At 52.3% G+C, this 12,347-nt stretch overlaps 2 protein-coding genes across 2 annotated transcripts in view; both read left to right on the forward strand.

Annotated features, from left to right (window-relative positions):
• BRD4 (bromodomain containing 4) overlaps nt 1–4,725 on the forward strand; it is a 41,824-nt gene extending 37,099 nt beyond the window's left edge. The window contains exons 15-21 of the mRNA XM_004688211.2: nt 2–73; nt 2,085–2,197; nt 2,297–2,459; nt 2,575–2,705; nt 2,821–3,026; nt 3,107–3,365; nt 3,662–4,725. Coding sequence (XP_004688268.2) covers nt 2–73; nt 2,085–2,197; nt 2,297–2,459; nt 2,575–2,705; nt 2,821–3,026; nt 3,107–3,365; nt 3,662–3,730 — 1,013 coding nt within the window. The 3' untranslated portion in view covers nt 3,731–4,725. The remainder of the gene's footprint in view (nt 1; nt 74–2,084; nt 2,198–2,296; nt 2,460–2,574; nt 2,706–2,820; nt 3,027–3,106; nt 3,366–3,661) is intronic.
• A 3,514-nt stretch (nt 4,726–8,239) lies between these two features.
• Nucleotides 8,240–11,563, forward strand: EPHX3 (epoxide hydrolase 3). Its single transcript, XM_004688674.2, has 7 exons — nt 8,240–8,765; nt 8,966–9,051; nt 9,365–9,522; nt 9,617–9,745; nt 10,514–10,617; nt 10,706–10,842; nt 10,942–11,563. The coding sequence occupies exons 1-7, from the start codon at nt 8,523–8,525 to the stop codon at nt 11,165–11,167; spliced, it is 1,083 nt and encodes a 360-aa protein (XP_004688731.1). The 5' UTR covers nt 8,240–8,522; the 3' UTR covers nt 11,168–11,563.
• The last annotated feature ends 784 nt before the right edge of the window (nt 11,564–12,347 follow it).

Here is a 12,347-nt window from a genome sequence, read left to right on the forward strand (position 1 = left end):
CCTGCCAAGCCTCAGCAAGTCATCCAGCACCACCCTTCACCCCGGCACCACAAGTCGGACCCCTACTCAACTGGTAAGTTATCTCAGGCCCTTGGGCTCTAGGGAGGCTGATTCCCGCCAAGTCTTGTCCTGGACCATGTACAGGTCTGCTTGCACTGCAGGTTGACATGGCTCAGAGACGACTAGTAAGCCCTGTATTGATTGGAGAGGAGGTGGTATTAATGCTTCGTATTTCTAACTTGGCAAGGTAAAAGGGTCAAAAATAGTGTTTTTAAGATGCATGGTGATTTCTATTTAGTGTGGAATGCAGGTACCCAAGGAAGGTACCTTGTATGCCTTTGGAAGTTGGGGTAGGCTTCCTGGAAGTAACCAGAGGGTGAGCAGGTGCTGATTTACCAAGCAGGATAGGGAGTAAGTTAGGCAGAGGCAGTAGGCAGAAAGTTTAGATAGTTTGCATTTGCTCTTGGCCTTGAGAGAGACATGTTGGAGCCAAGGACACACACATGCATGCACACACTAAAGCCAAGGAAAATTGGGCTGAAGCTCAGATGTAGCTTTGGGGCCCACCACCTTCAGCCTCACCTGGGCTCCCCTCTGTCTACCAACCTTGATCAGGTGCCCTCTCACCTTTCCTAGGCACATATTTTCTGAGTGTGTGTGACCAGAATATCCTGACTGACTTCCCCCCGCTCCCAGGAGTTGGAGGGTAATGTGCTTATGGTATGAGGGTCAGGATTGAGTGAGGGTCCTAGACTTGGCAGTGTGGGCTATGTTGCCTTTTTATATGCAACAGTGTTGCCCATGGTCTAAACAACATTTACTTCAGGCAGTGACTGATGTTCATACCAGCAAAAAGCTGCCATGTGCCAAGTAGAGTTTGCCACACCCTGAGTGGGAACAGCTGGCCATCCTTACTCGGAAAGACTGGGGCTGTGCCTGCCAGCTATGTGTGTTCCCACACTTGAACAAGGCCTGGCTTTGCTGTGGGGGCCAACAGTGACCTTCAGATGAACTCTCACTTGGGTAGGGCAAGTTCTCTCTGACCACGTGACCTGTAAGTCTTTGGTCCATTTTCCCAAGGCCTATAGTGAGGTGGGTTGGAGTCCACTTGAAACTTTGGGCCCAAATACATAGTTGTTAAAGTCCTAAGGAGTCTTGGCAGGCATCCAGCTGATGGATGATGCAGGCAGGTGGTTCCCAGATTCCCACAAACCAGAGGCCAACGAGCCTGCCATCACCCAGGTCACTCTCAGCAAATATTCCCTAGGAAGTATACCTGCAGAATGCTAGCAGACCAGTACTGAAACCACCCACCTCCAAGACTGGTAAAACCAGTCACATGCAGGAACATGGTAGGATCTAATAATGTGTGTTTTCAGAGGAACTGGTCTACCTTATTGGATTAGGAGTGGTTCTGGCTATAGAGAAGGACATGACATTCACCATACTTGGAGTGTGCCATCTACTCCAGGCTCGTGACAAGAGACTACTTGACTAGGACACCTGTAGAGGGTCTGAGGTCATCTGTTAATAGAGTGATAGCAGTAGGAGCAGATCTGGAGGACATCAGTGGCAGAGTTCTAGTGATGATGTTTAGTGAAGTACAAGGAAGGACCAGGAACAAAGTGCTGCAGAGAGGGTACTTGTCCCGTATTGAGCTGGCCCAGATCATAGCAGGGTTTCAGGCCAGGTGGTGTCCTATGCTGGGATGGATAGAAGAATTGGGCTGACTCAGTGACTTGTCCCATTTCTCAGTCCTGAGCCGTTGGCCCATTGATTAGGCCTGCTTCGTCAGCAGTAAAGTCCATTGTCAGGCTTACATGCTTTGATGGCCCCTTCCCAGGGGACTAGTACTGGGGCTTTTGGACTCCTGTCTTGCCCCAATTCTTAGAACTCTGTAACTGAATCCTTGAACCTTTGCTTAAATGAGAGTAGGTGGGCTCGTCTACCTCCTGCAAAAACCATGAGCCCACAGTTGATTCTACAGCTCTACTATGGTACAGGACAGTTCCAGACTTCCACCTTATGTTGAGTCCTGCACTTCCAGAACAGCCCTGCTGACATGCTTCTGTATCCTCTTCTAGGTCACCTCCGTGAAGCCCCTTCTCCGCTTATGATACATTCCCCCCAGATGCCACAGTTCCAGAGCTTGACCCACCAGTCGCCACCCCAGCAAACTGTTCAGCCTAAGAAGCAGGTAAAGGGCAGGGCTGTGCCACGGCTCCCAGAGCCAGGCACAGGCCAGGGCCAGGGATGCCTGTCCACCTCACCAGCTGCCATGCCTGTGCTATCCCAGGAGCTGCGCGCAGCCTCTGTGGTCCAGCCCCAGCCCCTGGTGGTGGTGAAGGAGGAGAAGATCCACTCGCCCATCATTCGCAGCGAGCCCTTCAGCCCCTCGCTGCGGCCAGAGCCCCCCAAGCACCCAGAAAACATCAAGGCCCCCGTCCACCTACCCCAGCGTGAGTGCCCTCTCTGCCCCCCAGGCCCGTGCTGAATGAAATTCTGTGCGCCAGTCAGCCATGCTTCATGGGATATAGTGGACCTAAGCCCAAAGATTGACTATTTGTGTTCCAGGACCAGAGATGAAGCCCGTGGATGTCGGGAGGCCTGTGATTCGACCCCCTGAGCCAAATGCACCCCCACCAGGGGCTCCTGACAAGGACAAGCAGAAACAGGAGCCAAAGACACCAGTTGCACCCAAAAAGGTAGGGACCATGGGCACTGGATATACCTTGGCAGGCTCCCAGCTACACCTCATTCTTCCTTCTATGTCCTAAAGCTTGGGCCCTTCATACTCCCCATGGTCTCTCTTCATTGCAGGACCTAAAAATCAAGAACATGGGCTCCTGGGCTAGCCTGGTGCAGAAACATCCCACCACCCCATCCTCCACAGCCAAGTCATCAAGTGACAGCTTTGAGCAGTTCCGCCGAGCTGCCAGGGAGAAGGAGGAACGGGAAAAGGCCCTGAAGGCTCAGGCTGAACATGCAGAAAAGGAGAAGGAGAGGCTACGGCAGGAACGCATGAGGTGGGTGTGGGCTCCAGGTAGGGTGCAGGGCTGTTGGATATTGAAGAGCCAAGGCTGACCAGGAGGCCTACTCTGTTCAGGAGCCGAGAGGATGAGGACGCACTGGAACAGGCCCGGAGAGCCCATGAGGAGGCACGTCGGCGTCAGGAGCAGCAGCAGCAACAGCAGCGGCAAGAGCAGCAGCAACAGCAGCAGCAGCAGCAGCAGCAGCAGCAGCAAGCAGCTGCTGTGGCTGCTGCTGCTGCCCCCCAGGCCCAGAGTTCCCAACCCCAGTCTATGCTGGACCAGCAGAGGGAGATGGCCCGAAAGCGGGAGCAGGAGCGAAGGCGCCGGGAAGCAGTGAGTAAAAGGGCCACTGGGTGGGTGTGGGGTTGAGGGAGGGGGGTTCAACCTCTGGAGGGGTTAGGGTCCCTGAATACAGAGACTGGCATCACCCTCTAAGAGGTGGGACTCCTGCAGTCTATACATTGCTGGCCTCTGACCCACAGAGGTTCAGGCTCTGGTGCTGTGAGGCTCCAAGTTATGGGCCCTGAAGCAGCAGCCCATGCTAGAGGTTTTGGGAGGGGTGTCTGGGAGCCAAAGCAAGAGCAGAGAAGGGTACCACGTCTCACTCCCTCTCCTCCTCTCCCCTCCAGATGGCAGCTACCATTGACATGAATTTCCAGAGTGATCTATTGTCAATATTTGAAGAAAATCTTTTCTGAGAGCACCTAGGTGACTTCTGACTTTGATTTTCTGGCAAAACGTTGACTCACCATAGTGTTAGGGGTGGCAGTGGAGGCAGTAGCAGCAGCAAGGGGGTGTCTCCGGGCCTGGCCCTCCTGCATGCTACGCCCGGGGCAGGCCTGACGGGCAGCTGAGGATCGCAGAGCCTGTCTGCCTTACAGCCAGCTGGATGTCCCACCACCCCTCACAGGACATCAGCTCAGAGCACGCCTCACCATGAGCAAGTGCCGGCCAGACCCAAGCCCCAGCGTCCCTGAGTGTGGGGCAGAGGCCCTTCTCTCCGCCAAATGTCTACACAGTATACACAGGACATCATTGCTGCCACCACCGTGACTGGTTTTCTGTCCCCAAGAAAGTGACGTTCATGACGTCCTGCCTGCTGGGACTTGTTCCCCCCAAATCAGCCACTGCTGCCTGCACCCAGGAGACCAGGGCAGACCTGTGAGCTGGAACAGGCGAGGATACTGGCCCACCCCCTTGCTGGCACTGACTTTGCCTTGAACAGACCCCACCCCTCCCCTCCCCCACAAGCCTTTAATTGAGAGTCGCTCTCTGTAAGTGTTCGCTTGTGCAAAAGGGAATAGTGCCGTGGAGGTGTGTGTGTGTCCATGGCAATTTGGAGCGAGGTAACTGTCAACACGTGCGTGTGTGGGCCAGGCTCGCCCGGCGAGTGAGGCCACCAACCAAAGTCAGTTCCTTCCCACCTGTGTTTCTGGGTTTGTTTTTTTTTTTTGTTTGTTTTTTTGTTTTGTTTTTCTATATATATATTTTTTGTTGGATTCTATTTTATTTTTAATTCTCTCTTCTCCAGACACAATGGCACTGCTTATCTCCGAAATGGTGTGATCGTCTCCTCATTGAGCAGCGGCTGCCACCGCGCTGTGGGTAGTGTGTGACCGTGGCTGTACTGTGTAGTGGACATAGTTGGCATATCTTTGTTTGAAGTTTGTTGGTGACTCCACCAAACTGGTGTAAAAAGAAAACTCAAAAAACCCACAAAAAAACCCACACAAAACACACACACACAAAAAAAACTGCCTATATTTTACTCAGTTTCAAACTTTATTAGTCTTTTTTTAATTATAAAACCAGAAAGCTGCATTTTCTTTTCCTCTTCCCACCTGCCCCCATTTGTTGATTTTGTTTTTTTAATGTCAGAACTTTTTTTTTTTTTTTTTTTTTTTTTTTATACCGGACAAAGAAGGGCCAGGGAAAGAAGTGGGTGCCTGGGCCATAGAACAAGGGAGAGGCACCCTACCTGACACCTGGCCCCAGCAGCCAGCTGCCCTTCCACTTTTTAAAAAATTTTATAATTGGAGCTCTTGGTGAGGTTTCGCGTGCCATGAGAACCCACTCTACACCACGACGCTGGTGCCTCAGTGTTGGCCAAACTCTGGAGTCACTGACTGGTTTGACTTTCATACGGTGAATATGCATTTGGTCTGTACTGATCATGGAATAAACACATCTCTCTTTTTTAATGCTGGCGTCTCCCTGACATTTCTTTGTGAACCACTTGTTGCCTAGGTTAGGCCCAGGGGCCTTCTAACCCCAGGCCACCTTTATATGAGAAACACCACCAGGGGCAACCCAGCCCTCTCCCATGGCCTGGTCCTGCCATCCTTGGGCAGGGGCTGCCATCCCAAGCTGAAGCTGTGACAAGAAGAAAAGCCCAGGTACCTGTTTGTTCTTCCTGTGGACCCTGATTTAGGTGGGTGACCTGCTTCAGCAGAACCTGGCCAAACTCCAGACAGTATTCTTCCCCTCCACCTGCCATCCTGGTCCCCCACTCAACAGAGGATTTGGGCCACTTCTCTCACCTCACCTGCCTCTACCAAACTTCTTTTATTTAAGCTCAGGGTTAACCAGATATTCTTAGATGAGTGTACATCCTCCAAATCAGAACCCTCTCCTTTACCCCTCCATGCATGCAAACACATCCCTGCCCTAGAGAGCCCACCAGGCAACTGTCCTGCTGGCCCGCCTTCGTGCCCATCAGTATGTCACAAGGCCAGGGTGGTAGGTAGTACCCACCAGCGGTCCCTAGGATATAAGATGAAAGTGTATCATTTGTGAGTGCAGACACTAACTTACCAAACATTTCTACTATTAACCAACCCCCACCTTGTTTCAATCAGAAAGGCCCTGTGTTTGGGATCTGCCAAGCCTCTGAAGGTACAGTTCATGCATCCAGCCAGATACTTCCCCTCTACCCCCACACCTCAATGGTCTCCTGTTCTCCAACAGGCACTTCTGCGTACACCATTGTGATAGTTCAAGTGTGACTTACAGTTTGGTTTTTTGGGATTTCTTCATCTCCTCCCAATCCTTCATTTTTGTTTGGTGTTCTGTTCAGAAACGTCCCCAGGACTGTTTATCTGGAGAAATGGTTTTGTCTGCAGCTTCCTTCTAAAGATATCACTCTGCCATGGCCTTCTCCACACCTCCCTAATGGATGTTTATCTAACTGGGTTGTAATTAGAACTTGGATTGACTAATTTCTTGGGCCATTTCTCAACCCCTCCCACAGTACTAGAAATCTTAGTCCTATACAAAGAGTAAGAGGTGTGTGCAAGTCCCCACTGTACTGTATGCACGGATCGCTTGGCCAATAATTAATGTCAGTGAATCTAAAACTTGTATTAAACACTTTAGACATTTGTAGAAGGGAATTCGTAGACTTTTCACTTATATACTAAAGGTTTTTTTTTTTTTGTGCAGTTCTCATTGCAAAAATAAACATTTGTATTGAATATAAAATTACCATCATGTGACTACTGTCCTTTTGTTTGAAGGCAGAGCTGGGGGTGGGGACAGGTTGCTCGGGATGGTACTGTGTAGCAGAGGAAAGAAGTCCAGACACCCACCAGCCATGCTGCCAGATTAGAGGACTCAGGAGTTGCCAGGAGAATTGATTTGATGTAAGTGTAAAATAAATCAAAGCTATGATAGTCATACCAAAAAAGGCCAGTAAATCCGAGAATAAAGGTTTGCACAATAGAATAATCAGACATTAAACTGAGATGCTTGTTGACTGAAGTAGAACCCTCGTAAGCCACTGCTATACTCATTAGTAACTGGGGTACCTTATGGTCCCACAACTACAATTAGTGTGAGCTGCCTAGACAATACAAAGATGACGCTAACAATGGAACAGGGTGGGAGGTGACAAAAGGGAATAAGTTTCAAGTTGAAGGGACTAATAACAAAAACAATATGGAGACTAACCTCTGATGGTGGTGGTGGCAGTGGTGGAAAAAGCAAGTCAATGAGTCTCTTTCTCCCCACCCCAATCAAGAAATAGCCATTTTGAAATACTTGTTACTACCAGAAGAAGGCTAAAAGCCCTCCTAGGGCTGCCTCCAGAATGAAAAGAAGTGGGGACCGAGATTGCTGCCCCACCCCCAAGCCCAGGACTGATATTTAGACAGCTGAATGACTTCAGGCAAATGAGTTAATTCCCGAATTTCAGGTTAGCGATCTGTAATACAAAGATGTGATAATAGGATTATTTCAAGGGTTAAATGGTGAGTGACCCCCAAAATATAGGAGAGCCTTGGAGGAATGTTGCAGAACAGGAGGAAGCTGCCCTGCCAGGCCTCTCACCAGTTCCTGCCCCGCTTCCTCTACCCCATTGCTTCAGTCAACCGACCTGGTCCTCCGGCTCCCGAGCCAGGCCTTCACCCTAGGAGTGAGTGTCCCCGTCTCCACTGGCCGAGCCCGGTCTTATACCTGCCGATTGGCTCCAGGGTGGGGCCTGTTCCCTGCACTTCAAAATCCACCGCCGTCCAATCACATCCTTGAAGGAGCGGGACAGGTATCTCTGGGCCAGTTGGAGGTCCGCGTGCGGTCGAGGCACCTGGACCCATCGCTGTAAGGAGGCTGAGTGCTGCCAGGTGTCTCGAAGCCGGACTAAAGGGCGGAGAGCTCTCGGGGAGATGACGGCGGGGGCTCCGCGCCTCCTCGGGCTGCGTCGACTGGCCGCCCCTCCTAATCCTGGCCATAGTACTGACTGTTCCTTTCCTTCCGCTTCCGGGACCGCCCCACCAGCCATATTAGGTTTCTACCCAGCCCGCGGTCGCGATGGCTGGGATCCAAGTTAACCTCCAGCTGATTGGTCCAGTTCAACATAAGACACCACCTCCACTGGGCTCCGCCCTCCCCCCGCCCACCCTAAACGGAGTCCTCAGCCCTTGGAACTCTAGGGGGTCCAGCGGAGCCCACCTTTCCCGCAAGTGAGAAGTACCTACCCTGGGTTGCCCCGACCCTTCCTCCAGGCTCCGCCCGTTTCGTCCTGGGCTTCTGATTTTCGGTGTCTTCTGAGTTTCGGTGTCCTGCCCCCAATCTCCCGCTTGACTTTTCCTCCCCACCCACCTGCTGTGGGAGTCCTCCTAGACCTCGCCCCCTTAAGTCCCATCCAAGCCCTGCTAGGCTCCGCCTACAGTTCTAGCCCCAAGCAGCTCTGCTCCCCAAGGCCGCTCCCCGAAGTCCCTCCCGAGCCTCGGAAACTTAGGCCCTGCAAGCTCCACCCCTCAGGAAGCTCAGGAATTTACCAGGCTCAGGTGCGTGGTGCACGGTGGCGTTTTCGTCCTAGCCTCCCTCCTTCTCTCCGCGCCTTCCTCAAGTCCCGACGGCACGGAGGGCACCCAGACCAAAGGTGGTGGGATCCCCCACCCAGGTCCCGTCATACCGCTGCTGCGGGCACCCCCAGATCACAATCCTGACCAAGTCCCCGGCGACAGCGCTACGGTGGTCCCTACTCGTGGCGACATGCCCGAGCTGGTGGTGACCGCGCTACTGGCGCCGTCACGCCTCACCTTGAAGCTGTTGCGCGCTTTCATGTGGAGCCTCGTGTACTGCGCCGCGCTCGTGGCTGCAGCGGTCTACGGATGCGTAGCGCTCACGCACGTGCTGTGCCGGCCCCGGCGCGGTTGCTGCGGGCGCCCACGGAGCACCCCTCCAGCCTGCTTGAGCGACCCCACGCTGGGCGAACATGGCTTCCTGACCCTCCAGGTGAGTGTGTGGGGATGTCATCAAGGTCTCAGGGATCCGAGATGTGGACTGTGCAGTGTGGGGAGGGGTGAGCAGAGTGAATGCTTGAATCCAGATCTGGGGGAGAGAGATTCCCAAATAGCCATGGGCATTCAAGTCTAAGGAGGAGGGGGTTCCCAGGTCTCAGTCGTACCTACTCCCACCACCCCTTAACCCTTCAGAGCTCAGGCCTGCGGCTTCACTATGTCTCTGCTGGATATGGCAACAGGACCCTCATGCTGTTTCTGCATGGCTTCCCAGAGACCTGGTATGTCTTGGGCCTCTGGTGCATGTGCCTGGAGGGAAGTGGAACAAAGGACAGAATAGACAGAGCATATAGGGTCCAGGTGGGGGGGCATGGGGATAAGGGCCCCTGAAGGTCCCACACAAAAAGGTATTAACATTGAGGCTGCCTTGGATCCCTGGCTCAGCTAGCCTCGCCCTTGACCTTGAATTTCGAATTCTCCCTCTAAGAAGACCAGGGCAGGAAGGTGGGGTTGCCAAAGGCCTCTACTGGGCGTAGGGCTGAGGTAGAACCGGGGGGGCCCTGATTCAACCTCCCTCCCTGGCCCGCCTGACAGGTTCTCCTGGCGCTACCAGCTCAGGGAGTTCCAGAGTCGCTTCCATGTTGTGGCTGTGGACCTTCGAGGCTATGGTTCCTCTGATGCACCCCAGAATGTGGATTGCTACACTGTGGACCTGCTGATGGCAGACATCCAAGACGTCATTCTGGGTCTGGGTGCGGACAGGTCCCCATCCCAGGTCTGGCCTCCCCCATTCCTGCCTCATCCCTACCTGGCACCTCATTTACACCCATTCCTCTGACCCCCTAGGTTACTCCAAGAGCATCCTTGTGGCCCATGACTGGGGAGCAGTCCTAGCCTGGAATTTCTCCATCTACTACCCATCCCTGGTGGAGCGGATGGTCATAGTCAGTGGTGCACCCATGTCAGTATACCAAGGTGTGTTGGGAAGTCCAGGACACGGGGATGTGTCTGTGTGAAAGGCATGTGTCTGTGTCTGGGCTTCTCCATCCAGTCCACTCCAGGGACTGGGATGAACTGGGTCACTCCCCCTGGTGGAGTCAGTGGCAGTACACTTAAGAACCACAGCTTTTGAGCACTTAGATTAGTAATAATTGCTCTGAAATAGTGTTATAATTCCCATGGCCCCACTGGGAAAACAGGAACAGGGAAGCTAAGACTTCTTCTGTCAGGGAAGACATAGATAACTAGGTAACTTCATCTGCATGAGATGGTATCTCTGGCTTCCTGATGTCCATCACATCAGCATTGTAATCATTAGCTTCTCTCTCTCTCACACACACACACAGTCTGTCTTTTTCCTGTCTCTGATCTGTCAGCTACCTGAGGGCAAGGGAGTTTTGTCTGTGTCATTTACTACTGTGTCTCCAGAGCGGCTGGAGTCTTGCACATGCTGCTGTATGCACTGCTGGGTCTTGCACATAGCAGTTGCTCAGTGAATATTTCTTGAATGAAGCAGGGGAAACACATCCAGGCCTGAGCAGGGGAGGAGCTGTGGAGGCTCCTGTGATCTGTGTACATAGGCACCCCCCATTCTGTGGGTACATTGATCATTGGATAGGGAAGGAAGCTGGTACCTAGGCTAGGAGGGGTATCCTCTGTCCTACAGACGTGGCAGTTGTAGGGGTCCAGGGGGATGGGACCATTCCAGACCCAAGTTTCACATCTGCCTTCTCCTCACCCCAGATTACTCTATGCACCACATCAGCCAATTGTTCCGTTCCAATTACGTGTTCCTGTTCCAGCTTCCTTGGCTTCCAGAGAAATTGTTGTCCATGTCTGACTTCCAGGTGCAGTGGGGTAAATGTCTAGGGGTGGAGGGCAGAAGGTTGGGACTGAGTAGGGGGCACTGAAGCCAGTGTCCTGCTGTGTGCCCAGATCCTGAAGACTACCTTTACCAACCGCAAGAAGGGCATCCCATGCTTGACTGCCAATGAACTCGAGGCCTTCCTTTATGATTTCTCACAGCCTGGTGGCCTCACTGGGCCTCTCAACTACTACCGAAACCTCTTCAGGTGAGAACTTACCCAGAGCAATAGCTCCAGTAAGTGGCAGGGAGAGGGGGTGTGGACAACCATCCTGTCTGTCTGTGTGTCTATCTGTCTTGGCCACAGGAACTTCCCCTTGGAGCCCCAGGAGCTGGCCACACCCACACTGCTGCTGTGGGGAGAGAAGGACCAGTACTTAGAGAAGGGACTGGTGGCGGCCATCAGCAGCCGTTTTGTGCCAGGCCGGCTTGAATCCCATATCCTGCCAGGCGTGGGGCACTGGATCCCACAGAGCAACCCCCAGGAAATGCACCAGTACATGTGGGCCTTCTTGCAGAACCTGCTGGACTAGTGGCCTTGGCTTAGTGGTCTGTGTGTACCTGGGAGTCCTTCAACATACATGCATGGGTGGCCTCCTGGATTGCACACAAGCTCGGAACTCCTAGATGGCACTCAAGCACAATTGTGGTTCCTCTCAGACACACCCAACCATATATATGCTCATACGCAGGCCTGAATGTGCATGTGTGAGCCACGGGAACTAGGAATGCCTCTCTTCCGTGGAGCTAGATGCTGAATGTCCTAACTCTTTCCTCTCCAGAGCCCCAGTCTTCCTACCAAAGTCATGTTCTATAGCTACACATAATCATAACCCTTGTTTGTGGTTTATAAACCATAATTTTGACCTGCCTATCTCTGGTTTCCATCTCCAGTCTATCTGGGTCTTCCCCTAAATGCTCCTCGAATACTTAAGATGCCATATATGGCTACTAACATTTAAATGTAAATTAATTAAAATTATATACAATTAAACAAATTCTGTTTCCTCTGTCACAAATGCTCCATTTCAAGTGCTCAGTTGCCACACCAGCATAGAAAGTTCTACCGGCAAGTGTTGATGAGGCTATGCCTTGCTTAAGGGTAGGGGCCTTCCAGCATGACTTCTGACCACTTAAACAGGGAGGATCCTCATGAATAGTCCAGGTTCCTCTCCAGCTAGCCCCTGGGAAGCTCCCACGATCCCCTTCTTGGAAGGCCATCTTGTGCTGGTCTGTTTCAGATCCCTGCGAAAACAGCTTTTGGCTGTTTGTGTTAGGACATGTGAGATTCTGGACTTGATGCAGGAAGAGATCAACTCCCTGAATGGCCATGTGAGGCCTGTTTCCAGCTCTTGGAATCTTTTGTTCCAGATTAGCCATAGTTTCTGCTGATCTTGGAGTCCCCCGATGCAAGCATCCAAATAAGGTGCACATTGAGGATATGCCCGTCCCCAGATGGTCACAGCATCAACTCCTATCTCCCTAGCCGCCTCTGCTTAGTTTTTGGTGGGTATGGGGGGTTGAGGGGGTGCCAGTGTCATTGCCTGCAGCATTATGAATCTGAGGACACAACATCTCAGAATTATTCTCCTGTCTCTGAGATGGATTTGCCTGCTGGTGAACCTCTTCTGCCCTCCCTTATCCTTCCATGCCTCATCATATGTGCCAGGTGTCAATTGGGGCCTTGAGGATGGAATATGAACAAGAAAGACA

Source organism: Condylura cristata, unplaced genomic scaffold, assembly GCF_000260355.1.
Source record: "Condylura cristata isolate star-nosed mole 26May11 unplaced genomic scaffold, ConCri1.0 scaffold00024, whole genome shotgun sequence".
Classification (NCBI taxonomy): Eukaryota; Metazoa; Chordata; class Mammalia; order Eulipotyphla; family Talpidae; genus Condylura; species Condylura cristata.

Bases quoted from the DNA above. Each gene is read 5' to 3' on its own strand.
- EPHX3 (XM_004688674.2), top strand. From the start codon at position 8,523: ATGCCCGAGCTGGTGGTGACCGCGCTACTGGCGCCGTCACGCCTCACC. The intron at 9,523-9,616 runs GTGCGGACAGGT...CTGACCCCCTAG, and splicing joins AGACGTCATTCTGGGTCTGG to GTTACTCCAAGAGCATCCTT. The intron at 9,746-10,513 runs GTGTGTTGGGAA...TCCTCACCCCAG, and splicing joins ACCCATGTCAGTATACCAAG to ATTACTCTATGCACCACATC.